At 37.9% G+C, this 27,748-nt stretch overlaps 2 protein-coding genes and 1 long non-coding RNA gene across 5 annotated transcripts; 2 read left to right on the top strand and 1 right to left on the bottom strand.

Moving 5' to 3' along the window:
* Nucleotides 1–163: 163 nt before the first annotated feature.
* On the top strand, nucleotides 164–3,471 carry ATF5 (activating transcription factor 5). Of its 2 annotated transcripts, none has more exons than XM_026684241.2 (3): nucleotides 164–308; nucleotides 1,605–1,898; nucleotides 2,408–3,471. In XM_026684241.2, exons 2-3 carry the CDS (start codon nucleotides 1,709–1,711, stop codon nucleotides 3,052–3,054), a joined length of 837 nt encoding a protein of 278 aa, XP_026540026.1. In that variant the 5' UTR covers nucleotides 164–308; nucleotides 1,605–1,708; the 3' UTR covers nucleotides 3,055–3,471. The 2 variants fall into 2 exon arrangements, with proteins under 2 accessions (XP_026540026.1, XP_087802783.1); XM_087946657.1 differs by having other exon boundaries at nucleotides 164–329; nucleotides 1,632–1,898.
* A 54-nt stretch (nucleotides 3,472–3,525) lies between these two features.
* Nucleotides 3,526–23,572, bottom strand: LIG1 (DNA ligase 1). Of its 2 annotated transcripts, XM_026684240.2 has the most exons (26): nucleotides 23,457–23,572; nucleotides 21,940–22,026; nucleotides 21,575–21,716; nucleotides 21,145–21,256; nucleotides 19,850–19,954; nucleotides 19,117–19,269; nucleotides 17,203–17,323; nucleotides 15,321–15,419; nucleotides 14,363–14,419; nucleotides 14,096–14,268; nucleotides 13,741–13,907; nucleotides 13,220–13,296; nucleotides 12,898–12,989; nucleotides 11,220–11,319; nucleotides 10,324–10,409; nucleotides 9,713–9,828; nucleotides 9,530–9,625; nucleotides 9,236–9,346; nucleotides 8,846–8,917; nucleotides 8,537–8,681; nucleotides 8,117–8,199; nucleotides 7,639–7,791; nucleotides 6,885–6,938; nucleotides 6,268–6,411; nucleotides 4,421–4,513; nucleotides 3,526–3,778 (listed from the first exon to the last, which is right to left on the bottom strand). In XM_026684240.2, the coding sequence occupies exons 1-26, from the start codon at nucleotides 23,471–23,473 to the stop codon at nucleotides 3,707–3,709; spliced, it is 2,727 nt and encodes a 908-aa protein (XP_026540025.1). In that variant the 5' UTR covers nucleotides 23,474–23,572; the 3' UTR covers nucleotides 3,526–3,706. The 2 variants fall into 2 exon arrangements, with proteins under 2 accessions (XP_026540025.1, XP_026540023.1); XM_026684238.2 differs by lacking the exon at nucleotides 23,457–23,572 and having other exon boundaries at nucleotides 21,940–22,121.
* Nucleotides 17,271–23,713, top strand: LOC148129091 (uncharacterized). The gene is made up of 2 exons (XR_015745859.1): nucleotides 17,271–17,364; nucleotides 21,995–23,713. It is a non-coding gene; the product is annotated as an uncharacterized LOC148129091 (long non-coding RNA).
* Nucleotides 23,714–27,748: the final 4,035 nt, after the last annotated feature.

Here is a 27,748-nt window from a genome sequence, read left to right as displayed (position 1 = left end):
GGAAAAAAAATACTAAAAGAGCCTCCTTTCCCCTCCTCCGAAGCATGCGCATTAGTGAAAGCAGCATCAGGCAGGAAAGTGGCGGAAGGATACGCGACACAACTGCGATGAGGCTTGGTTGCTAGAAGGATATATATACGGAGGCTCCACCCCACTGTGACTCATTCTGCTCCTGTCACAAATTTAGTATTCGAGATTTAGAGCGCCGGTGAGGCACGCCAGATCGTGGACATGGCTTTCTAGATCTGCGTGGATCTCGAAGGAAAACGTGCGTGTATTGCACGCTGCAACAGAATCGGCAACATGGAGTAAGTAATACGTTGGGATTACTCTCTTCCCATTCACCTTCTCCCGGCCCACTCTAGGAAAATTGTGTGTGTGTGTCGGGGGGGCGGGATTCTCTTACGGTGGCAGGACTCTTGCAACCCAGGGGTAGGATGCGGGTGGGGATAACGGAAGGAAAAGTAGCGAAGCGGGGGCAACACGTTCAAGGATGCTGGGGTTTTCCAAATGTCTGAATAAATGCAGAGTAGCAGTGCTAGTTTCCTCTCTTTCCTACCCCCACCCCCCACCCGTTTCTTAGCATGATAAAACCTGTTTGTCTACCCGCCTCTCTTTCCATCGGGGAGTACAGTAAGACATCCTGCTCTCTAGGGAAGGAAGCAGATGCGGCTTGCGTAACCCCACTGAGAAAAGCCGGGCCGCCTGAGCGGAGCCTTTGTGTGACCGCAGCTCTGTCACTGCCTCTTCTTCCCCTGCATCCCGCAAACATGCGTGTCTGAACCTGCCCGCACTTGCCCTCGAACTTGGCCCAAACTTCCACAAAACTTACTCTGGTTTGAGGATTATGGTTGGGTGGGGGGGGATTCCAGCTGTTAGCAAAAGAGGAATTTGTACTATAGTGCTTATAGTACTGATGCAGGGAGCAAAGCTCATTGTCCCTATTGGATGCTTTTCCTTGGTATTTTGAAGAGTCGAACCCTTAATTTTCATCAATCTGGCTAACGTAATTAGATACCTACTACGTGTAGTCCTTGACTTACAACTATTCATTTAGTGACTGTTCAAATTTACAATGGCACTGAAAAAAGTGACTTATGATTCTCACACTTGCGACCGCTGCAGCATCCCCATAGTCATATGATCAAACTTCAACAACTGGCACATATTTATGATGGTTGCTGTGTCCTGGGGTCATGTGATTGCCATCTATGATCTTCCCAAATGACCTCTGACGAGAAGTCAGTGGGGAAAACCAGAGTCGCTTAATGGTCATGTGTTTCACTTAACTGGCAAAAAGGTCATAAAATGGGGTGCGAGTCGCTTAACAAGTGCTTGCTTAGCAACAGAAATTCTGGGACCAATTTTGGTTGTAAATCAAGGACTACCTGTATAGGATGTGGTCTCAGCCTAGTTATAGATCCGTTATTGGCCTGTCAGCAGAGGCCTGTTCTACAACTCTTTTCATAGAAGTTGATTGTACCACAGAACAAAATGCTAAGATTTCTAAGATTACAGGTAAAACAAATCCTGGTCTGTTCTACAAATAAATCTTGGCTAGAGATTTCGTTGAGAAAATAAGGTTCATTTCTATCTCTTTCCAGGTCTCCTTTGGCCACCACCACCACCACCACCACCACCATCCTTGCCTGCAGGAGCAGAGCCACGTCTTGCCTGCTACGTGCAAATCCTGCACTGAACCTGAGGGATGACCAATACGGTGTCTCTGCTGGCAGCAGTGACCCTGGACCTGGACCTGGCCATGATCCCAGCTAGCACCATGTCCTACAGGCCGGAGCTGCTCAAGCACCGGCTGCCCCATGCCGGTCACAGTGAGCTGCTACCCGGACCTGTGGATCAGGGCTTTGCCCTCGGCATGGAGCGCCCAGTGCTAACAGGTGACCAGTTTGAGCGAGAATAGAATAAATCTTAGAATTTGAGTACATTTACATGTATGAGACGAAGATTAATACTAGTTTTCAAGGCTGTTTTAATATAGTTGAGTGCTAATATTCTGACAGGCTCCTCATAGTGTTGGGATGATAGTAAAGAATTAGAGGAATCCATTTAGGATCTGAGGTCTAATCTGCATGGTGAGTTATCTTTTTGTTATTATCTAGGGAACATATAATTTTTTCCAGTACAAATTTGACAGTTAAGCAAGGAAATAATAGGTCTTTTAACAGTCTTTCAATATTCTTTCCCTTAGCTTCTTTCCCATCATCACCACTTTGGTTTCTGTTTATAATTTGGTTGTTCCTCTACTAATTCAGATAACACATTTTTCTCAAAAATTCCATACATACTGTAACAAGATTTATTCTGGAACATGTCTGAAAACAAGTTTACTTTCTAGTTTGTCTTGTAAGTTGTGGCTTTGTCAGATTTTGATTTTGCTGCTCCATAGGCGATGGCTTCTCAGACTGGATGACGGAACGCACAGACCTGGCCACGCTCCTGAGTGTGTCAGGGGAGTCCTCGCCACTCTCACTGCCCTCTCCTCCTGCTCCGGACCTGGAGGCCATGGCCTCACTGCTCAAAAAAGAATTGGAGCAGATGGAGGATTATTTCTTGGAGGAAACTCTCTCACCTGATCAGGTAGCACCCAGCACCCCTCCCTCTGATGGGAATTTTCATTTTCCTTTTGGTGATGGCTTCCATTCAATGGACCACCACCATAGTACACCTGCACCCTTGCAAACCTTGGATTCAAGTTGCTTAGAATTGTTAGAGCTCTATGGTGGGGAAATGCCTGCTGAGCTCCCCCTGCAGGGCAATGAAATATGTGCCTCAGTTCAGCAGTCACTTGTGCTAACGCCTAAAGGGGATCGGCGCCAGAAGAAGAGAGATCAGAACAAGACGGCAGCCCTGCGGTACCGTCAGCGTAAACGAGCTGAACATGAAGCATTGGGGGATGAGTGCCAGGCCTTGGAGGCACACAATCGCGAGCTGCGAGAGAAAGCAGAATCTATTGAGAGAGAGATCCAGTATGTCAAGGACCTGCTCATTGAAGTGTACAAGGCACGCAGTCAGCGTTTGCGAACCGCCCCCTAGAGGCCCTCTACACTCATGAAAGGAAAAGATAGTATATAGATAGGCAAGAACAGAACAAGCATGTTAGACATTAAGTTTGGGAAATGTTGGCACTTAGTAGCCGGCATTAGCTTTTGGGGTAGGAGATAATGAGTAATGCAAGACAGATGCAGTTTTAGAGATTAAGCAATGATGTAGGGAGAGTGAATTTAGTTTGAAAGAAATTGATACTGTTGTAGGGAAGAGCTAAGATTAGCCAGTTTGTGGCCACTATTACTATTACCAGGGAAGGCTGTATTGGGATGGTGTCCTTTCCCCCCCTCCCCACCTGGACAACAGTCCTGAAGCTGTGTAATAGCATTTTTTTTGTATGTACTTTATAGAATTTAAGCTACCTGTACCTAACTATGCACTAATAAACACTTACTTTAAACACTTGCTCTGAGTCAAACTTATAGTTGTCCTAGGAAGATATCTCAAACCACACAAACATAAGTTTAAAAATATCAATGTTTATTTATACACTTTCGCCAACTTAAGTTTCATACCCGATCACAGAATATTTCATTCAGCTGGGAAACAAACTATTAGAAATGAAAAGCTGTAACCGATATTGCCATTTGCTTATGACTTCATGCAAAAAAAACCCAACAACTTTAGATAAACTTTATTATTAATAGAAGTCATCTTTTTCCAGTGCCAGTTGATTTTGGATCTGCTGCTGCTGCTGATAAAGTTCAGCTACCTGTATTAAGAAAAATGTGGCTGAGTATTTGTACATAAAAATTGTAGGATGGTCTCTTGTCCTAAACTTGTAGTTTGCTTACCTGCTTATCCAACATTACAGTCCCACTTTCAGTAAACTTCTACAACCTTGGTGACATTCTTTATTATACTAATATTTCTTTTCAAACATACAAAAGCAATCTTTGCAATTCCCAAAATTTATCTGAGCAAGATAAATTCCTTTTCACTCCTCCCCCTCCCCTCTGACCAGTGTTTCTTTGTAGCTATAAGAGCAGTCTGAAATGACCCTTTTCATGGGTCTAGGTCATGTTAGTATACATAAGGCATCTATTTTACCATGAACCCCACCCCATGCCAGGCCAGGCCAGTTCTTTCATTTAGACAATTGAGCAATGTAAGTAATCTGAAACTCAATCCAAAAGGATGGAAATGTTGTCTATGCCCATGCATGTCTCTTTTAGCACTTGTAGCAAAACGGTTTATTAAAAAAAAGTAGCCCTAGGCTACAAAGATTGCTTAGTCTGTCTTCTCGTGATTACAGGTAATAATGTAAAGGACATGAATCCAATTTTGCATATACTGCAAATAATTCTTGACTGATTCATTTCCCCTTTATGTATAGATGTCTTGCCATCTTTACCTGAGCACTGCTAGTGGCCTCCTCTGGTTTCTTATCATCTCGGATGCGCATGAATCTGGGAAAACGTAAGGAGATGCCCTTTTCTTCATCCACCTGCATGGAATAATAAATTATTCTTGAAGTTTCATAGAGGCTACTTTCTTAAGGGCTCCTTTGAAATAGTGTTTTTTGGGCAAAGAAGAGAAATGTTAATTGCTAGTTCCCAGTAATTTCTTTTGTTAGCAAAGATGACTTTCAATCTTAATTTTAATCCATCCACAAGACTATAGCTTCTGGGGGCAACTTTGATATCTATCTATCTCTCTCTCTCACACACACATCATGCATCAGGAAAACATTGGAAGAGGACCACACATCAAAAATTGATTTCCAATGATCAACTCTGCAAGCAAAGAAACCATTATTATGAACAATTGTTTATATTCTGAAGCAACTATATTCAAATAAAAAAAGTTTGTTAGGGCACTGGCTATAAATATAATATTTATTGTTTCAACTTTGCTTGCTAATCTGAGGCACAGGCTATGAAAATGTTATAATATTAGATTTACATAAATTTGGCATGTGTAATAGCAGAGAAGTGAGATGGTTAAATGAGATCAGAAATATACTCAAAGGTCATTTTTAAGGCATGTATGGTCCTACTATATGATTTATTAGAGGAAAAAAACCAGCACTACCAAAATGATTCTTCACTGGTTTCTGATACAATGATATCTGAAGTATCTTAGAAAGGCTTTGGGTTTGAGTTGTGTGAAGGGCTTAGAATCCACCAGATCTTAGCAAATACTTGGACATGCCTCTAGCATTAATAAAATTACATTAGGTTAAGAGCATATTCTAAATTTATTTCCCCATTGCAGGTGGTTCTTGATTAATGATCATTCATTCAGTGACCAAAGTTGTGATAAGAGCTGAACAAGTGGTACTTATGACTTGTTACTGAAGTTCTGGCCATTGCAGCATTTTCAGTCATGTGACCCCAGCCTGCATGCTTGGTGCCGACTTGCAATTATGTTAGCAGTAGTGCTGCAATCACATGATCACCATTTGTGACCTTTGTTGGCTTCCTACAAGCAAAGTCAATAGGGAAGCTGGCAGGAGGTTGCAAATCGCAAATACATATCTTCGCTTAATGAGGGTGTGGGATTTGCTTAATGGCAACCAGACAGTGCATTCCAGCCATTGCTAAGTGACATGGTCACATCATGTCACGTTTTATGGTTGCACCATTTAGTGCCCAATTCCCATTGTTAAACGTTATTTAGTAGTATTTTATATTTTTTCTACCCAGTTATTGTGTTGCTGACACAGCATTTGGAAATAATAACCTATGTAATTACTGTCATTTTAAACATTCAAATTATCAAATAAAATTTAAACTTTTAAGATTACAGCCAGATCACCCATAATACAATTTTGCATTTCCTTCCAGTATAAGTTACTGAACTGTATATTTAAATATGTGCATTACAAGTTAAATGTTTGGAGCTTATATACTTATATACAAAATTAAACTAAACTCTTCCAGTGACTAGGGCCTAATTAAAAAAACTACAATACTACATGCATGGCATAAAAATAAAATCCCTATCTTTATTAAACAGTAACATATTTCTAATTTTAAAATGTCGTTTTAACAGCTGAAGATGTAGCTTTACAAATTTGCCTAAGAAAATGCTGAAAATGTGTTGAAATTGCTACAGAATGCGAAACTAATACTGCCAGAAATGTGATCTCAAAATATTTCCTAGTGACAGCCTATTAACAGTTTATTCATTATTTGTGGTAAGTACAAATTACATGTAGTCCTTGCTATACACACATGGATCTCTTCCATCACTTACCAAACCTGATGCTGCTCTATGGATGGGAGAAATGGATAAATCGGCACACTTCACTTCCCAAACATGCTGGGCTTCCAACCAGTGATCAGGTTCAGCTGTTCCACCCCAACGATAGTATGGTCGTGGCTGTGGAATCACGTAATCCTGTAATGCAGAGACGGGTGAGTACTAAGAATATGCAATTCTCTTAAAAATTGGAAACATTCTACTTCATATATAAAATGTACTTTTTGACACTTTTGAAAGCATTTAGAACTTGAAATAAAGCCCAAATCCTCTGAATATCTTGTCCGATCGGCCATTTCCAGCTCAAAATGGGCTATTTCGAATTCAGTACTGAGCTTTGTTTTGCAGATCACTATCAACTATTATTTATGCATTAGAGACTTTCGGACGAATTAGTGCACTAGCAATATTGCATAATACTATTCTGAATTCAATGGATAGGTTGGTCACCTTAGGCATGTAAATCAGAGAAGAAATCAAGAGTATGCCCCATCAGATCCAAAGAGTCTGCTTTTTCCTCTTTAGTTCTTCTTAAGGACTTAAATATTAAAACACGAAGGAATAGAAAATATCAGTAAAGCATATTCAAATGAATAAATAAAAGTTCCTACCTTGAGTGAGTTATGGAGTTTCTCTAAGTCCTCATCTGAGAATCCAGTGCCAATCTGAGAAGGGATAAAGGATACTGACAATTAGATACAAGTAACTAAAGGGACAAGGAGACACGGTATGGAAAATATAAAAGCTACCAATTTTATACATCAATTATTTACTTTGTATTTCCTTTGTATTATTGGTAGTTTTTTCCTTCTTTCTTTATCCTGGTAAAATTAGTAGTAAGATAAACTGTCATTATGACAATCTCATTTTATAGATTCTAATTAGGATAGGCAAGGTCATTTTGGTCTAGTGGTTAAAAACACTTAGGCTAGAAACTAGGACACTATGCATTCTAATCTCGCTTTAGCCACAAAGCCAGCTGAGTAATTTTGACACTCTTGCTCAGCCCTAGAAAAGAAGGTAACAGCAAATCACTTTTCAAAAACATACGATTGTAGGCTTGGAAGGATCTTGGAACTCTTCCATTATTGTTCTGCAGGAATTTTCAGCTTACCCTGGACAAATGGCTGTTTAATTTTTTTCCTGACAATCTCTAGTGACTGAGCAAGGAAGACTGTTGCCAGGAAAACTGCCAAGACTTGTCCATGTGGTTTCCAAGAGTCAAGACTGACTCAAACATGCACACAATCGTCTTCCCTCCACCACAGTTAAAGACAGGGCACTTGATGCTATTCAATACCAAAAATTTATAACCTGTAAATCAATTATCAAAATGTCCTAAATGTGGTAGTATAAACATCTTACCTTGCAAATGCTCTGGAACTCTTCACTTTCCTCATCGTAACATGCTAGAAGAAAACATCCATATGTGCCTGCCCGTTTGCCCTTGCCCAAATAGGCTCCAATCACTGCCAGGTCAAGGGTGTCCCCAACACCTTCCAGATAATCTTTTTTAAGCTGGTATAGGAAACATAATTCATAATGGAGTGAGGATCTGAAGCAATATCTAGGCAGACTTTTTCCGGTACTGGAAGAATTATGTCAAGAAGGAAAGAATAATCTGGAATACAACTTTTATTATTTGTATTCCTTATCCCTGACCATTCTGGGTTCTTTTATTCAAACTGAGAAACAAGTAAAATGGCAAATCAAATACCACCCAACCTTGAACAATACTGTAGCCTGGGCAATTTGGGGAAAGGGGCCAATTCTGCCACAAGTCAGCACAGCTAAGCAATTGTAGCACATGGTATTTAGAGCTGATCAAGCATTTAGTTCTTACCTTCAACCAATTGTGTGACCTCTTTGCAATTTCATATGTGGCATCCACTTCCAGTGATTTTACCATTAAGCCTTCACATGAGTCTGAGGAGGGCAAACCATTTTATTATCTTCTACAGCATGTTATTATTCAGTTTTACTATTTAGAGGCTTAAAAGTGAAATAAAGAAATGATTCAACTTTTTATTCTCACAGTTGTACTGATGCTATGTTATCCATCTCTGAAGATGGATGGTTCAAAAATGTAAAAAATAAATAAATTAAAAACAAATTAATCCACTGAGGTACAAAGTTAAGTAAGACAGTGAACCTCATTCTTCTAAATGTTAAGATTCTGCAATATTGGCTTTCATTTGATGCTCAACAGAAGTTTGAGTTTTATTTTAAAAAAATACTGAAACGTCTATCAGCTACACAATACCTTTGATAGAGCGTTCCAGGAATTCTGCTATCTCATCAACATTACTAGTATCCATGGAAGTGGCAAAAAGGAATTGGCCTTCAACTTCAGTGAAAGAATTATGCAGTAAGGTCCGGCGCTGAGACAGAGGCTTCTGGACTAAAGACTAAAATACAGAAATACACATTTAAAAAGCCAAGGACCTTCAAAAGAGTAAAGAAGAAAAAGAGGTAACTACAAAAAACAATTGAGGATGCAGAAAGAATAAGAAGCAAGATTACTAAAAGTATCAAGCATTCATTTTTAGGGGAAAAAACTTGTTATACTTACTATTCCATTAAGGTAGAGCATATCAAATGCATATATACAAACTTGAACTCTGATTTCTGCAGCATCCACATCCTAGAGAACAATGACACCATAAAGGGAAAGGGAAGCTAGATATTTATATTACAGAATATTAATTAAAACATTTCTGATTTAATTTTATTTGCATGACATTTACATACCCTCAACTAATATCTGCTAGAAGAAAATATTTCTTTCCTATATGAGGTGTTTTATTTTCAAAAATTAGAATTTCCAACATACGGTGTCTTTCACCTCTCCTCCCCGCATCCACCAAAAAGTAATATTTCACTCCAGTTGTGATATGCCCTAAAGAAAGGACTGTAGCAGGCACTGATTAACACATTCTAGAATCATCCAGCCATGTTTTACCTTGCGCTTGCGGGTGGTCAATACTTGGAATGGAAGGATCTGTTTTGAAACAGGGTCCCAGGCCACTGCCTCTGCATCCAAAATGCATGATTCCACAGTGCTGTTTTTCACCTGCACAAGAATATAAGTTTAATTCAACTGAATTTCTGCATGCTGCAAATTCTCAATCCAGTCTCATCCTTTAAAGCATTCCTCTTGCAGAAGCCCCACTGACTACTGAAATTGCTCTTGTGCCAGCAAAATCATCTCCATTTTGCTTCCTTGTTGTTCTGAAATTTCTAACAGCAATTGCACCTTGGGAACACGAGTGACAATATCCGGGTACTTTGTTGTGTTGTTCTCTTGGTTTCGGCTATAAATATGTACTTCTCCATTCTCTAGAATGTGGATCTGTATGGAAAAAAAGAATTAATGAACTACAAATGGAAAGGAGGAGAATAGGAGCTTCTTTTCTTTATTCACACCAAACATTGTTACCTGTGCCCGCTCCCCATCATATTTGTATTCACAAGTGAAGGCTGCTTCTTCAAAGCGTTTTAATACCTCCCCAATTCCTTTGGTTGGATAAGCCAGCATGGGCTTCAGGGGAATACCTGTTGGAGAAAATACTCAAAGCTGGGATTTCCAGTAACTGTTAACATCTGACTCAATGCATAGTAAATCCAAGAGGACAGGTGAAAGTTAGCAGACACAAAGATTATAGAGAAGAAATTGATTACAAGTATGTTGCAGAACAGGAGTGTCAAACTGGATTTCTCTGAGAGCCAGATCAACATTTTAGTTGTCTTCTGCAGGTGGACGGGGATGGGACAGATACTTCCTGCAGCACCCTACCGGACAAAACGGCCCAGGGGGACCTCATGTGCCCCCCTGCACCCCATTTTCGGCCTGGATGGCCACCTGCAGCATCCTGCTGGCCAAAGCGGAGCCGGAGGGCAATGTGTTTTTGAAAAACTAAAGCAAACAAGCTGCAATGTATATATACATTTCAAAGCATATAAAATTTGAGAGAAAGTGTTAGTTCTGTTTAAGTGATAGATTCCCAGTTTATCAAGTGCTCCTCTACCATTGAGATAGTTTAAAAATACCTGGTGTGATCTTGCAGTACTGCGGCAAGCTCTCCACACCATGTTCCAAAAGGACAGGTACTATTATGTTATAATTTGGTAGTTCACTGAAAAGAAAGAAATTTAAATGACAGAGATCTGTGACTAGAGCTTGGCTAGCTAAATGATATAAAGTCCCAATCCAAAGTTTTTAGTGATTATTTTATTGTTCACAGTTCTAGGTTGGTAACTCAGAAGTGATTCACGCTAATACTTCTTTAATATTCTGTAAAGCTCTATCAGCCCCCCCCAGGCACTTTCCTGCCTTTTTCAAAAGTTCTAGAAAGCTTAGAGAACATAAGCCATTAAAAAAGGGGGGATCTGACAGTATTCCAGTTATGTCAGGCATAAGCAACTGAATCCACACATGAAAAATTCATTTATTATGTTCTACTTATAGTAGTACAAGAATCTCTCAGAGTTCTTGCCTTCACTTGGGAACAAACAGCTAAGGTTCCATGGAATTTAGGAGGGGTTAAGCTTAAGTCTCTTGTGGCTGCATAAGGATACAAAGCTAGTTCTACAGTTGGTCACTCCTCTTGCCTGGCAGGGTGTTTTCTAGCAATTATACAATAAAAACAAAGACAAAGGAAAATTTATGCGTAAGTACATATGGACTGAATTCGCCTGAAAACTACTTAGGAAGGGCATAGGTAAATAAGTGTAAGAAAGTGAAAGCATAATTGCTCAGGTTTCCTTTTTATCCATTCACAAAAAGCTTTTACCAGTGGAAAAACAAGAGTGACATGATTGAAGCCAGATATACTTAGAAACATTTTTTGCTGTCTGGGACTTTAGCTATTGCAATTTATGAAAACTGAGAGCTACGGGCAATGAAAAGACATTATGACTAATTTATTAATACAAATAATATTCACCAGAAGGCCTGCTTAACAATCAAGGCCCTTTCATCCAGCCATGCTTTGCGTGCATCTGCAGATTTGCCCTTTGCAGCATCCAAAACATCTGGGGGAAATTCTAGAAAGGGAAGAATATATACATAGTGACTAACTTACATATTAATGATTGGAATCCTTTAGTTAGAACGTGCATTATTTTGTGTAAAAATACAAAATATCTCATTGGGACTGACCATTACTTCAAAGTAATGCAATAGAGACTGGGAACTCCGTTGCTAAATGAAATGGTTATTACACACATGACTGCTGACTTACGATGTCAATTCTGTTTGAGGTCTTTAAATGAATCACCGCAGGTCATTAAGCACAACATCATGTGACTATGACTTACTGCCAATTTCCTCACTGACTTTACCTGTCAGTAGTTAGCTGTGAATATTACAAACAGCAATCACATGATTGAAAGATGCTGCAACTATTGTAAATGTCTGCTGGTTGCACCTGAATTGTAACCATGTAATTAAGGGATGCTGCAAAGCTGTAACTTTGAGGATCGGTCACGAATCTTTATTATCTGTCATAAATTCAAATGGTCAGTGAATGGTTGGTAAGTGAGGAATACCTATATATTAAATGGCATGGACTTTTAGAAATAAGGGTTCTATCTGAAATTTTAAAAAGAGACTGAATATGCTCTCCATGCCCCTAAAATCATGTTGCAAGTACTCCTACATTTTTTTGTTAATAATTGTATTTTTTGTTCTCTGACTCAAATCTTCAAATTCTGATTTAGCAATAATAAAAATAGCTTATGCCTTTTAATTAATTCTGACTCATTACAGAATACAAACTTTCTGACCTATGGATGACCCCAACTTCCTACATGGTTTTATATATATTCAATTCTTTTGCACTAGAATAATGGTCACCAACCAGTTGGGGGGGGGGGGGAAATCACTGGTGGTCTGAGAGAAAACGTTTTGGTGGTCTGCAGAGAAATATCACCCCCAAAGCAATTAATCCAGGCTGCACAGGAACACAAGCCTGAGCCACCTACATGGCCCATTGGAACACAAGGCTTCCATTGCTTGCATTACGAACAACCTGAGGTAGTGAGGGGAGGGGGGAAAGGGCGGAGGGGGAGAACTTGCCCCACATGCCCCACACACCTGGCCTGGCACCTGCTTCTTTCTTCTGCTTTTGGCTGCATGCAAGAAAAACAGCAAAAGTCTTTCTTTCTCTCTCCCAAACTCCGCCAGAAATGAGTCTTTGGAACCTTGCAAGGCATCCTGCTCCAAGAGGCTGCATCGGTGCAACAAGTCTCACAAAGGCTCATTTCTGGCAGAGTTTGGGGGAAAGAAAGACTTTTGCTGCTTTCCTTGTATGAAGCCAGAAGTCTCTCTATTTCTCTCTCCCCCTGAGAATGGAGCTGGATATGGTATCCTGAGATCTCAAATAAAGAAAGATTAATCGGTAGGAAAACTGGGTGGAGAATTTTCCTGCAGACTTTTTTTGGGATTTTCCCAGTGTCTCTGGTCCACGGGATTTAAAATTATGAGTTTGGTGGTCCCTGAGGTCCAAAAGATTGGCGACCGCACTAGAATGCTAATCAGGTATCCCCATGTATTGGTCAGAACTCCATAAATTTCCCTTTATCCAGCATTAGTGCTATTTCATGTTTGCAAACCAAACTCACTTTGTCCTGGGGGAGTGAGTGATCCTGCCTGGGCAAGAGCTGAGAGGACAGACTGCTCTGCTAACCCAATCCGTAACTTTCCTTCTAGTGACCTGCAATGCACAAAGAACTTTATTACAATGCTGAAGATGTTGATGGCTGAAGGAGAACTTTATAGATACGTAGCTTTATGTTTGTTGGAATTAAGGACACTGAGAAATAGAATGCTAAGGGTTTGCCACAAACCAGTAAGTAAAGTAGAAGAAATAACTATTGTAATAGTGTTTAGGAAATCACTGGAGATAATGCAAACTAAATATCAGAGCATATCAGTTGCACTTACCGAGCCACATAACGAGCCTCTGAATGACGACACGCAACAAACAAAGATTTAATAATGTCAATTTTCTTGTTCATAGACTGAGGAAAAAGAAATGGAAATAAGTTTTGAGATGTATAGGGGGTGGAAGAAAAGGAGGAAGGATAGCTAGGCATAGTACTTTTAGAAAATCTCATTCCACATAATGATAGCAACCTCACAAAAGAGGATCTTCCCATACATACATGACGAGTCAGGACACTTCAGAAAATAGTTTTACAATCACCCCACTTTATTGACAAATAGGCATAAGGATTGAAAATAAATTACTCTGGATGATGCTTTCAGAAACACTGTATTCCTCCAAGCCAGTGTTCTATTAGACTGTTCTTTCAGAAATGATAACATCAAATATTTGTGCCAGACAAACATTAAAATTAATATCATATATTACATTTAACTAACTGATCCCTTGCCATATCACTTAATAAATCAACACAGCAGGCTGTTTCAAAATTGTTAATATCTTCTCACTCATTACTTACAGAACTTCCTGCCATGTGACCAATTGCTTGCAGTTTGCCAAAGACAGCAGCAGCACCAAGTTTGGGTGGAGCAAACACAGTTCCTTGTGTTGTGCGACTGTTTTCAGCAACTACACCTAGATCTCCCTTCTCTGCTGCCTCTGCCTTGATTTGGTCCAATTGCCGACCTAGAGAGAAGACAAGACCATATAGTCATGATTCTGAGTCACTAACTTATTATTAATTCTATTATCCTTCATCTTTTCAGATAAGAAGAAAAATGTTCATCTTTATTAGAACAGCATATTGTTTGTTTTATTGGCAGCTATTGCCTAATGTTACTTCTCCAAGGAAGATTATAATTGGACAGACTCACCTGTGGCCTGGGCCAAAGCTTTCATGAGGATGGTTTTGCCAATGCCTAATTCTAGGCCTTCATATGCTGGACCTAACCGATTGAGACAGAGGTAGACACAGGGGAGCAAGTCTTGTGGAGATAGGACAATCAGAGAACGAAAGAGATTGCTTAGGGTCTCTATAATTTTCAATCTATAAAGAGAGAGATATTGTATTATTTTTGAGGACAAGATTGAATTCTACAACTATCCTTACTTATTTTGTAATTTGTAGCAAGTCATCTTACCGGGCAGATTCTTCCTCAATATATTCAAAAGTACGAGCAACAGCCATGTATGGTATCCTGTCAAAAGAATTAGGATAACAGCAATATTTAAAACTATGAAACTAAAATGCATCATCCAGAAGGAGTAAACAAAGTGAACCTTCTCTTTGCATATATTTATATCCCCTGAATTTGCTAAAAAGAAAAAACAGCAATCAGTGAAAAAGAATGCTAAAATCTTAAAAAGGACCTCCTCTCTCTCAAAAATCAATACTAAATTTCATCTATTGTATTCAATTGGACTTGCATATTGTGATAAGCTATGATTTCTTAAAAATATTATAACTGTTAAATAAGGCACCATTGGGTGGGTTCACATATATGCTAAGCTATAACAATTAATAATGCAGATCAAAATAACTAACTCTAGTGTTTTAGAAAAAAATAGTAGCTCGATTATAATAGCTTGACTGTAAACAAAAGCTAGTTTATATTAAAGAAGTGTTAGATGATAACTATGACTGGAAGACGAGACACAACTCTTCTTCCCAGGTCTTAAATACCAATTCTTTGTTTAGGACAGGGGTGGGCAAACTACGGCCCGAGGGCCACATCCGGCCCGTTGGTCTTTTTAATCCGGCCCGCCGAAGATTGGTACAGAATTAAGGTTTGATGTGAATGATTGAATGATTGCATTCATTTGATTTTGACTTGTAAAGACAGGCATTTCGACACCAGGTAGCGGCCCATCTGTCAAATTTTAAAAGTCAATGAGGCCCCCGAGCCAAAAAGTTTGCCCACCCCTGGTTTAGGACATGAGATAGTTAATACAGTAATTTAACATGATTCTATAATGAAGTTTATAATGAGACTGACTGACATGAAAACAGATAGGAAATGTGGTGCTTGAATAATAAGAGATAAATTTTTAAAAGAAGCAATGTTTTGTAGCATAAAATGTAACCTCAGTGGCACACACTTTTGGCCAGGGCCCCAGCAAGCATCATGAACAGGATGATAACTGCTCTTTGTAGGGTTGTACTCTGCAGGCTCAAGTGTAAGAGATGGCTTGAGAAAACTGTAAAAGCAGGGGAAGAAGGAAGAAATACATAGTATGTAGTTATCCTACACAAAATGACTAATTCACATTTTTTTAAGATTTAAGCCATGGTGGCGCAGTGGTCAGAATGCAATATTGCAGGCTACCTCTGCTTGTACCAGGAGATTCTGATTGGCTGAAAGTTGACTCAGCCTTCCATCCTTCTGAGGTCGGTAAAATGAGGATCCAGATTGTTGGGGGCAATATACTGACATATATAAACTGCTCAGAGAGTACTGTAAAGCATTAAGAGCAGTATATGTCTAAGTGCTATTGGTATTTCTAAGTCTGACATCAGATTATGCAAAAGTATCCAAGTCTTTTGTAGCAAATCGGCCACCGGTAAAAGGTGTCATGTGAAAGAAAAGTAACTTCTGCATAAATTTTCATACTTTCTTGAGTCCTGGAGAATCATTGCAACTTTTCACAAATTGGTATTAAGGCTAATTTAAGTAGGAGTCAAATGTTTTCAAATGAAATACATTTTATACAATCAGTTCAGTAAACATGCTAACCTTACCACTGACATGAAAAGATGATGATTACAGTAAGACATCTCCACATCAGTAAAATCAGGCAGAAAAAATGTTTTAAATATGCATAACAATCGTGTATACAACCTTTTCTCTGCTTGTCATCAAGAACTGGAGACAACACAATAAAAATAACACTGGAAAATTTAGAACGGAAAGCTTGGAGACTGAACTGCATTTTAATTTTTTTCTTTACATAATATAAAAGAATGTATAGATGCCTGATGCTGGGCTGCAAAACTTGCTACATAATATTTTATATTATGTAAAGAAAAAAATAAAAATGCAGTTCAGTCTCCAAGGTTTCCATTCTAAATTTTCCAGTGTTATTTTTATTGTGTTGTCTACATTCTTATTTTGCAGCAAGTTACACTCAATTCAGTTCTAGACTTATTTTCATTTTATATTCTTCTACACTAGAAATTGAGTGTGTGCAATTTAAAGTCTCTTTATTTAACTATTTAGATGCATGTTTCTCCACTATAGATATTCCCCTCCACACATGGAGGTTGTCAACTGAAGGCAAGGCTAGTATGCTCTTCCCTATTTGCTTTGAAGAATTTAAACCTTCTACCTCTTTCCTGTGTTTCTGTCACTTTGCACCATCCAATATTCAAGAGCATCTGCATCTATTACTGTATTCTTAGAAAATGTAAAATAATGTAATTCCTACATACTCTATTCACAGGTATCTGGACAATAAATATTATTGTTTCAGGTAAATGTAGTATAATTAGAATGACTCAGTGCTCTATCTTTAGCTGGAATACAGAATCCAGTGAAACTAGAGCATTCTTGGGAATCTAAACAAAACACAAATAATCAGGTTATATGAGAATGAAAACTGCTTGGAGCAAAAACTTCACAAGTTTTATTTCCATACTTTTTGATCAGTTTGTTAGGAGCTACCATTCCCTAAACAATAAAAACAGTCGAAAAGATCTTTAGATAAATACTGTAATTGTATTTATAAATAATATATATTTATCATTTTCATAGTACTTATTTATAAATATGTTATACTTTGTTCCCTGTTTGTGACATTAACACTCACATTGGTTTTCCATGAAATAACTTTGATTTAGTAAGAATTGTTAAATCCTTTCTGGACAAAAGGCAAAGTACTGTGATCTTCTGCTTACTACATGACCTTATCCTTTGGAATACTGATGTAGTATTAAATAAATATGAGATAGAGCCCTCTTAGAAAAAACCCACCAATCACTTACTTGTCAGCCATATTTTTAGATTCATCATTACTAACTTTATTAAGACACTTTGGTATTGGCATATTTTCTGATACTATAGATGCTTGCTTCTTTTCTATTTTCACAGAACTTTTCTTGGGAGCTGAAAGTGAAAACATAACACAAAGACACTCCAAACTACAGGTAGTCCTTGACTTAAGACCATTGATTTACCAACTATCCTCACATTTACAACTTTTGCAGTCTCCTGTGATAATGTAATTGCCACCTGCAATTTTCCCAGTCAGCTTCCAACAAGCAAAGTCAATGGAGACACTATCTGGGAAGGTTGCAAGCAGTAAAGTGATGTCTTGCTTAATGACTGCAGCAAGAAAGGTCATACATTAGATATAGTCATGTGATGCCACACTTAATGACTACACTGCTTAATGATAACTTTTCTGGTCCCTACCATGGTTCTTAAGTCAGGTCAAAGCCATTATCAGCCAAAATAGTAGTCTCCCTGCTAAAATTATCAAAAGAGCCAAGAATTATGATAATCTCACTTATCTGGAATGCTGGCTTGTGGGCATATTTTCTCTTTACAGGTAGTCCTTGACTTATGACTATTCAATTAACAATGGTTTGATGTTATGATGGCCTGAGAAGAAGTGACTTAAATCTGCTATGTGATCACAATTCACGTGCTTGGCAAGTGGCTTCCATTTATGATGGCTGAAGCTTCTTATGGTCATGTGATCATCATTTGCAGCTTTCCCAGCTGGCTTCAAATTTCATTGTATTTTGAATGCAACGACAATAGAGGTATTCTATTCTATTCAACAAGAAAATTTAATTGGGGTAACTGCATTTACTCTTCATGTGATTCACTTAATGATAATTTGCTTAAAGTCAACAGTGATTCACATAAGTACAGTAAAAATCAGGTCGAGTCACATGATGATGTACTTACCAACCACATCGCTTTTGGTAGCAACAGAAATTCATGTCCCAATTGTGGTCGTAAGTCAAGGACTATCTATATTGTATGTTGTAGAATATTAGAAATAATCCTCATTTCTATAAAGCATTGGTTAATATTGAATATATCACTAAATGTCTATCGAGATTCTCAGTCATCCAAGTTATAGTTGCCCCAAAGATGCTTTTTCAAGAAGCAACTGGACTTTCTGGTTTTTCTTTGAAGACATTTCGCTTCTCATCCATGAAGCTTCTTTAGCTCTGATAAGCGAAATGTTTTCAAAGAAAAACCAGAAAGTCCAGTTGCCTCTTGAAAAAGCATCTTTGGGACAATACCAAATAAAATTTTTCAAAGTATCCCTTTCCATTTCTTCAATATAATTTTTGAGATGTGACTAGGATTACACAGAGTATTCTAAGTGCAGTAACATTATAGTTTGTTTAAAAATCATTATCATATAGCGCTTTTTTGCAATTTCTTTACTAATTATTACCAATGGAGATTGTTTTCTTCTCATAGTAACTGAATACAATAATATTATTCAGCTATCAGCCCATTTATAATATCAGGCTCAAAATTGACTCAGTCTTCCATCCTTCTGAGGCGTGTCAAATGAGGACCCAAATTGTTGGCGGCAATATGCTAACTCTAAACCGCTTAGAGAGGGCTGTAAAGCACTGTAAAACAGTATATAAGTCCAAGTGCTATTGCTATCTTTCCTCCTCAGTCATCACTAGTTCAGACCCCTAGAGGAAGCATATGACAGTACATTTTCTCTTAATAGGGCACTTTGATTATATTACACATCTTTTCTTATAAACAAGTATTTTCTCCTTCTGCACCCTTAAGTTAAAAAAAAAAGATAGGTTTATGGAGTTTTTTAAACAAAAACTTCCCAAATACAGTAATTGATAATATTGGCTATTTCATTGGACTTACTCCTATGCAGAAACGGTGGTACATTTCAAACTTACCAAAGAAACTAGAAATGGACTTGCTGGATGGCTTAGAGGAATCTGGGATTTTTTCCTTTGTATTTTTGTCTGTTTTATGCTCCACCAATGTTGCATTCTCACTTTTAACTTCTTCCACTTTCACGGGTTTCTCATTCGTTTTATCTTCAGAATCTGTTTATGAAGCAGAAACCAAATGTCCAACATTACCTGTAGAAAATTCAACTAAGTTTTAAAGCCTAACCTACTTCAACTCAAGTTTGCTTTGAGTTGTTTTTTGATGCCTATTTTTGATACCCAAGATAGTTGCAAACTGCTTCTGTGAAACAAATATTTAGAGAACAATGTTTTGAACTTGAAAAGATCTGAAAACAGGACAAATTCATGTAAGCATTGACAAACAGGACTGGACTCTACAGTATATTATCTTTTATGAAAAAATATGTTGCAACTAAAACTGTGGACCTAATTTAGAATATATAAAAAGGCATGTAGTTTTAGTGTCTGAGTCGAACATAAGCTTATTCTCTAACTGTGCAAAGTATATTATTACAGAAATAATTCAGAGAAACTTTACTCCTAAAAACAAACAAACAAAAAAAAATAGGAAAAAAAGTTGCATCCAATATTTTAGACCAGCTTTCCTACTGTGTTGTCTAATAGCCAGACTTTTATTCAAGATGATTCAATGACATTCCCTTTTGATTCTCTCATATTAACCACTCTTCTAAAAACCAGACAATAAGGTGCTCACCATCACCATCAAGGTCTTCCTTCCATCTTTTACTACTGCGATTTTCATGGGAATAATCGCTGTTGTCATCTTCTTCTGGTTTACGTTTAGAGAGCTGCTTGCGGGCTAAAGGTAGAAATAAATTTCATTTGCAATTAAACTGTCACTACTTTTCCCAACAGTTAAAAACCTTTTGCTGCCCTTAAAGCAAATAAGATATCATAGAGACTTGATATGCTGTATTTAGTTCCTATCAAAAGTCCTGCCTATATAGTTTCTTGACCAAAAAGCTGTCTTAACTTAAGCAAAAAATATTTACAAAAGTGGTAAGATACAGATCAAAAAATAGTTAAATTTTAAAAGATGTCTACAGAATGCCACACAAAACCTCATTATTCTAAATGGAGAGCATGAATTTGCTCTGCTTTTCTGATCTTCCTCAAAACTCAATGCAAATGTTTCTAAGTAGCAAAAATGGGGAGTTGGAAGAAGCAGGGAATTAGGCTTCAATTGAGAGCTTTTGAAAACCGAGCAAGGCAACATTATCCTAATTTATTTAAAGATTATTTGAGGTACTTAAGGAAATAATGCCTGATGCTGCTGCTAGTACAGGGTGAGGTGGGGAGAGGATGGGTGTGGGGGAGTACAATTAATATTCAAATGACAATGACAACTTTCCACATTTCTAAAAATTCAAAGAACATTGCTCCATTATTCTTAGTAGATTAATTGCTGATTGAAGACTGGGATTTGGGCAATTTCTATGAATTAATGCAATTATGATTGTTTTCATAGGCAACCAAATTGTTGATCTGATTCTATATAGTATAGATATGTTAGAATATTTTCAAGAAGCTGAGATTTTAATCTGCTTTCTTATGGCAGAACTATCACAACGAAGCTGGTGAGGCTGGGTAGCACTGCTTGCTGACATTTCTAATACACCAAACATGATGAAATGAGGGGACTATAATAAATGTCAGGCATTAAAACTAGCACTCTATCAAAATCAAATTGAGCTAAACTGCTTTGATGGGGTCAGCAATTAAGGTTCCATTCTCATCCAGCTTTCTGAAACTTAAATGGATGGACTTCTGCTTACTAAATTCCTCAACAACATGGAAAGTTGTGGAAAGCTATCTAAAACCAGAACTACTCTCTAAGTTCAAGACTTCCTAATTCTATTAGGACTGCATAATAGTCTTTTAAATAACAATGTTAGAATTAAAGTACCTGCAAAGCAAAGATATCGAAGTGGTGTAGCAGTTTCTGTACACAAACTTTTCTGAGTTGGATGTTCAAGAGGGTGAACTTACCAGTTTTGCGCCTTGGGATACTGACAGATGTGGTTGAATTGGAGGTAGTTGGGCTAGTACTTGGAGAGATGCTCTCTTCAGAGATCTTTTGCTCAGGAACACAGCCAGGGCTCTAAAAAGGGAGAATTATTAAGTGACAAAATATAGAAATAATAACGAAAGATAATCATAATCTTGAACATTACAATAAAAGAGGGACAAAGCAATGTTCATTGTAACGTTTATGTTAGTCTGATAAGAGCAACCTAGCTTGAAATATGTGCTACAGTTTAAATTAAATGACAAAACCCTACTCCCAACTCTGACAATCACAAGTAAAAACATGTATTAAAAATAAAATCTGTATTCTTAAAAGATGAAAGCAGAAAATCTTCATTAAGAGTTTTCCATTATTCTCTCAAATATTAAGATGTTATAGGAACAGACTTACCAACTTGTTGTCATCTGCTTGTGCACCCTTTCTATCTAATTCCACAGAATCTTCTTCATCATCACTCTTAAGGACCTTAGCTTTTTTTGATGCAGAGTTCACTGCGAAGTCTTCACAGAGTTCTGAACCATTTACTAATTTCCTGAGAACCAAGCATTTAGCTATAATTACTGAACTACTAAATATCCCGTTTATTATTTATTTTATATATTGGTTAAGTCAGTTATAGACAGATACAGATTTTTAGCAGCAAAGACTGCATTCAAAATTAGCATTCTTTGAAGATTTGGCAAAGAATCACTGTAAGAATGTCTAAGATGATGAACAGACTTTGCAGTACAAGTACATATCTCAAAGTAACTCACTTTTGTGAAATAAGCACATCTTCCAAGTGGTTGTCTTCTGTTTTTTCTTTTTCAGACTTTACTCGTGCCAGAGGCTGGAAGAATGATCTGTTCAGACATAAATAAACATGGTTATACATATTCTTCCCCATTCTCAGGGCTACAGAGTGCATAATAATTTTTATAAGAGAGAATGATACCATAGTTTCTGGCAGCTTTCCAGTTCAAAAATCCATCTTTCATAATAAGCTAGTACACAGAAAGCTTAAGACAGATAATGGAAAAGTACACCTAAATAAAAGGGCAGATAAATATATAATAGTAATAGCAAATGTTACCTCTACAAAAAAGCTGAAGAAATGATGAACCACTGTAGCAGCTGTAAGAAGGTCACACAAACTAACTAAAAAAATGGCATGACAAAATGGCAACAATGGTGCACTGGAATATCTGCAAGAAAGCATTTGCCTGCAAGCAAGAACTTTTGGGCCACAAGGCAAAGTAATAGAAAATAAGGAAGTTAAAGTGCTCTGGGACTTTAGAATTCAAACAAACATCTGCCACAGAATTAATTGTCAATAAGAAAGACAAAAAAGTTTGGATAGTGGATGTTGTAGTACATGGAGACTGCAGAATAGAAGAGAAAGAACTGGAGAAAATCCCAAAATACAAAGACCTGCAAACAGATGTAGAATGGCTGTGGCAAAAGAAAACAAAAATAAAATGGATAGATAGAAACAACATTAAGAGAGTGCGTTTAATCCCAAAACAATTGGAGCCCCACTTGAACACCACCAACTTACAAAACCAATTGTAAATGCAGTTTTATATAGAAGAGCTTGCATCCTGTAATGACACCTTTAACATTAAACAAGATCTGCCTATCCCAGGTCCTTGGGAAGGCTTTTGATAGGTGGATAAAAATGCCAAATCCAGTCTCAAAACCTGACTGACCAACCATAATGATACTTTTTTAAAAAATCATTGATTAAAGAAAACAACCTTTGGAAACATTAGTATGTTTGTCTTTGCCCAAACACTAATGAAGAAGGGTGCCATTACTTTGGTATTGTTCCTGCTCATGGTGAGTACAGAACTCAACTAATTTCTCCCAAAGTAAGTTGTGGTCTTCAAAACACACAAAAAATACTATATCTATATTTATTTTTTAAAAGCTGATATACTTTTCTATGCCTGAAAACTTATGTTTGTTGTTTTATTTTGGTTTCCTTATTGTAAGCCACTGGGTGGCACTGCTTGAGTTTATGGCCACATAAACTGTATAAACAAAGAAGTGTTGCTTAAAAACATATTATTTTAGAGTATCACTATATTTATTAAGTATTGTAATTGCTGATAAGTTCATTTTATATACTTCAATTGTTAGCATTTTAAAAAAATGGTAATGCTGTTCAGTCCAGAAAAATCATTTCATAGACACTTCACCTTGTTTCAGATGTCTGTCTTTGACATCAGAAATGAAATATTTCAACTTACTATACACCTTATTTGCTTATAGATGTCATGCTGTCACATACCTTATGTTGCTCTGCATTGTAAGAGATCTGGATTTTTTTTTCTTAGTTCACCAGTTCACAAAATAGCATAAACAAATTCACGGATTATCATATGGATTATATTCTATTTTCTTACAGCTGCAAGAAAGTAAGAGATGATTGAATTTGAACTGTGTAAAAATGTAACCTTTGGAATTCCATCAAGATATACTGATGGCCACAAACATGGATGGCTTTAAAAGAAGGTTGAATAAATTCATGAAATGTGTGTTTATCAAGTTTTTGGAAGACTTGATGCTTCCTTAGCCTCCCTATACCAATTTCAAAAGAAAAATAATGTCATCTCTCTCCCTCTCCTGCTTTACTTCAGAAGCCCCCTTTAACCAAGAAGCCCCTCTTGGTTAATGTGAAAAAAAAAAAAGAATAATGGTGTAATAAGGACCTTAGCTTGATTCAGCAGGGATGTTCTTTGGTTCTACTTTTAAAAGCATAGCATGACTTTTCTGGATTGATTTTAAATCCAGAAATCTACTCCTGCTCAACACAGGTATACTTATAAAGATAGCTATTTAACATCTACTTGAATGCATATAATGGAGCAGAACCTGCTACTTTCTACTTCTGGTTGGTTCCACTGCTAACATTTGAGGAATTTACTGTTCTCTAATTTATTGTTCTACATTCTACACTCTGGAATGAGAGAAAACAGGTTTTAAACTTCTAAATGACATCCTTTCAGATTTTGAAGAATGTTAATAATCATCCTCTCATGTACCTTTTCTCAGTTTCTTTAATCTCTCTTAAATCTTAGAATTGTCTTAGAATATCAGAGTTGGAAGGGATCTTGGAGGTCTTCAACCTCCTGCTTAGGCAGGAAATCCTACACCACTTCAGAAACATAGTTATCTAATTTCTTCTTAAAAACTTCAAGTTTACATTTACAACTTCTGGAAGCAAGTTGTTCCACTGATTAAAAGGAAATTTCTCCTTAATTCTAAGTTGCTTCTCTCCTTGATTAGTTTCCACCCATTGCTTCTTGTTCTACATTATTCATAAAAATGTTTAATGTTTGCTAGCACACAATTATATAGCTACGGTTTTATTTATTTTTATTTTGTGGAAGCTGCCTGCAAAATCTTTTCAGTATTACTTCTCACTGGACAAGTGATCTGTTGCAGACCTTGTCCATAAAATGGATAAACATATGATATAGCATATTATAGCACTAAGCAATGGAAATAAGTAATTTTCTAGAGCAGGGGTCTCCAACCCTGACAACTTTAAACCTGATGGACCTCAACTCCAGGAATTCTCCCAAAAAAGCTTTGCTGGCTGGGGAATTCTAGAAATTGAAGTTCACCAGGCTTAAAGTTGCCAAGGTTGGAGACCCCTGTAATCTAGAGAGTAGTTTTTAAAACAGACATTTGTGAAATAAAAACACTATGGATTGATTAAGTTGTAGGACAAAGAAGTTCTCAACTCTCTTTAAAGTCATAAATTTTAATTTAATTTAAATTTTAAATCATAGTATTAAAATTTGATATGAAAGTCCAGTTTTCTATATTCTTTCATTGAAACTGAAACAAAAAAGTCAGATAAGTTAGAACCAGGTAACTTGGTTCCTTCCATATGCTTTCCATGTGTAAGATGTCAACATGCTGTTCTAGTTTGATTAAATGGGAGATGTCATTTTATTTGGAGCATTAGCTAGTTATATTCTAAGATAATTTCTTAAAGTATAATTCCAGGTCCCCCAAGGAGTCTGCAAAATGAAACTTTTTTATCAGTCTACATTGAAAAATAACACAACGTTATATCGAATTGTGAAAAGGAGTAGTGGCAGTGAATGCATCAATTTTAATATTCAACATGGTAAAAATGTATAAATATAACCCATATATAGAAAACCTATTTGACATCCTTCATAATTATTCAAAGCTTTTTTTCTGCATCAAACTATTTATAACATTTGCAGTACTAGCAGATAAAAGTTAACAGGCTTTCTCCATTCTTCTATTCCATATTAATATTTACACAAAATTGCAAGTATGTGTCTGCAGGACACATACTTGCAAAAAGGGTCACTATACTTTCTCATTCATTTAACACACATTTGGAAATATATATATATACAAGAGCAAGGGAAAAAATAAAATCCCACAGATCATACAGCAAAGAGCTAAGTCTGAAAACGCCTTTTCAATGTTTTGCAATGCAGTTTCTCTCTCCTTTTAATTCATCTTCATAATATAAATTTCTTATGAGTAGTTTTATATCGATTTTTCTTTATTTTAAAAAATGTCACACATCATATCCTCCCCATAAAATTTACCACAATAACTTACACCAGAGCATACAAATAGAATAACAGTGTAAAAAGAATCCTTGGGGACTAATATTTCTTTTTGAGAGGAATGGATAGCTCTTTCTATTATTTAGCTTGCCTCCATTTCTCCCCCTCTTTCTGTTCCCTGCCAAATTTGACACTCTGGTGAAGGGCAAGGCCTGATCATAGCGGCAAGTAAATACGTTACAAAACACACCTCACGGGGCATCAAAAGGCAATCTAAATAGGTGAGACCGACAGAAAAACTGCCACCTGTCCAGCAGCCACTATAGAGAAAGAGCAGCTAATACGTGTAACAATACTCGAAAGTCTCGCTTGTATATAGAGAAAAAAGGGGGGAAGTGCTATGCACAAGGACAGTTCATAGGGGAGCGTTCCCGCCATTCCCTTCCTCGCGATTTTTAGAAAGGAATCTCCCTCATCTCGTTCTATCCTGGACGCACGAATTATTCCCGCCAAAAGGATCCCCCACCTTCGCCCGGTCGTGCAAAAGCTCCTTCTGCAGCCCCGCAGCGGGGACAAGCTTGCGCGGGCGCGCAAAAAAGTGAAAAAGAATTACCTCCCTCAGCTTCAATGGCTCTCCCTCACCTAGCAACATCCCGCCCATTTTCTTTTTCGCGCGAAAACAGAAGCTGGCGATCGGCGGAAAAAAAACCACAAGACAGCGACCGGACCCTGACGTCATAAGTCCTCGACGCCTTGATAAAAACTCCGTATATAATGTCCCCCATTTTCTTTCGTCATTTCCCCCCCCCCCAACCTGTTGGGAAAGGATGGCTGTTTGAAAATGTCTCGCTCATTTCTGTTTATCAGGAGTTTGAAGAACTTCTGTGATTGCATCCAGAAAAAGAAGGGCATGTTTGGGAGGCAGATGAGGAGAAGGAACTGGTGTTGGAAAGCCTGATAGAAGTAGTTGGCTCTCCTTGGAAGTTCACAAAGCTTTGCCCTTTCTCGTTTCTTTCAGTACTGCTGTACGATGGTGGAGACTTATTTATTTAGCGAATGGCATACAATGACAGAAAAATCTACAAATGCTAGTGCTGAAAGAAATATCCTGGGTTCAGTTCAGAGTGGGGAAAAAGGCAGTGAAAACATGGAGGCTGTTTGGAAGATTTAATATCAGGGCCACGTGGCCTGGAGCTCCAGAGTGAAAAGGAAGTATGATTACATGCTTCAAGCTGAAGGAAGAGATCAAAAAAGGGCTGAGGTGCTGAGAGTGCCTGGGCTTTATACCCTCTGTTAGGATTTGAATTTGAGCTTGTATTCTGATTGGTTTGTCAGACTCCCAGGGGCAGCTCTGTAGGCTGTCCTGAGTTCCAGGCTTGGCTGAGCCTTGCTGCATGATTATGCCCTTAAAAGGGCTTTTGGCAATTGCTATAGCTTTACCTGCAGATCTTTGTTATGTAAAGCAGGGATCCCCAACCTTTTCGACGCCGCGGCCCAGTTCCGACATCAGCTGGGCGCCGCGGCCCGGTATCAGCGTCAACTGGGCGCCGCCATCTTTTATGACGAAAAGGCGCTTCCGGTGATGTCACGAAGCGCAGCTGTTCATAAAAGATGGCGGCGCCATCGCTTCTGGTGAGCTTTTTCGGGTAGAAATGGCTTTCTACCCGAAAAGCTCACCGAGCGCTGGCGCCGCCATCTTTTATGATGAAACAGCGCTTCGGTGAGCTTTCTACCCGGAAAAGCTCACCAGAAGCGCTTTTACCAAAAAGATGGCGGCGCCCAGCAACCAGCGGCCCGGTAAGGGTTGTTCCGCGGCCCGGTACCGGTCCGCGGACCGGCGGTTGGGGACCCCTGATGTAAAGTATTCTGGCTCAGGCCTTAAAGGCCCACCCATTAATAAAGGTGGGGGTGAGCTTCTACTTCTGAGGTGAGTTTCTGTTTCTGAGTTTCTACTCTTTTTAGAGGAAATATTCTGCCTTTTTAATATTTCCTAGGTTATTTCAATTTTCTAGGAGAGGGG

The sequence above is a fragment of the Notechis scutatus genome, chromosome Z, assembly GCF_049901735.1.
Source record: "Notechis scutatus isolate UNSWTSFEM ecotype Mainland chromosome Z, rNotScu1.2, whole genome shotgun sequence".
Lineage (NCBI taxonomy): Eukaryota > Metazoa > Chordata > Lepidosauria > Squamata > Elapidae > Notechis > Notechis scutatus.
Note: the sequence above shows the minus strand (reverse complement) of the source record. Positions and strands in the feature narration are given on the sequence as shown.

Coding starts and splice junctions, on each gene's coding strand:
- ATF5 (XM_026684241.2), top strand. CDS start 1,709: ATGACCAATACGGTGTCTCTGCTGGCAGCAGTGACCCTGGACCTGGAC. Junction 1,899..2,407: donor GGAGCGCCCAGTGCTAACAG/GTGACCAGTTTG, acceptor GCTGCTCCATAG/GCGATGGCTTCTCAGACTGG.
- LIG1 (XM_026684238.2), bottom strand. CDS start 22,121: ATGGTATCATTCTCTCTTATAAAAATTATTATGCACTCTGTAGCCCTG. Junction 17,324..19,116: donor GTCCATTTCTAGTTTCTTTG/GTAAGTTTGAAA, acceptor TTTCACTTTCAG/CTCCCAAGAAAAGTTCTGTG. Junction 7,792..8,116: donor GGTCACACAATTGGTTGAAG/GTAAGAACTAAA, acceptor TTCCTATACCAG/CTTAAAAAAGATTATCTGGA.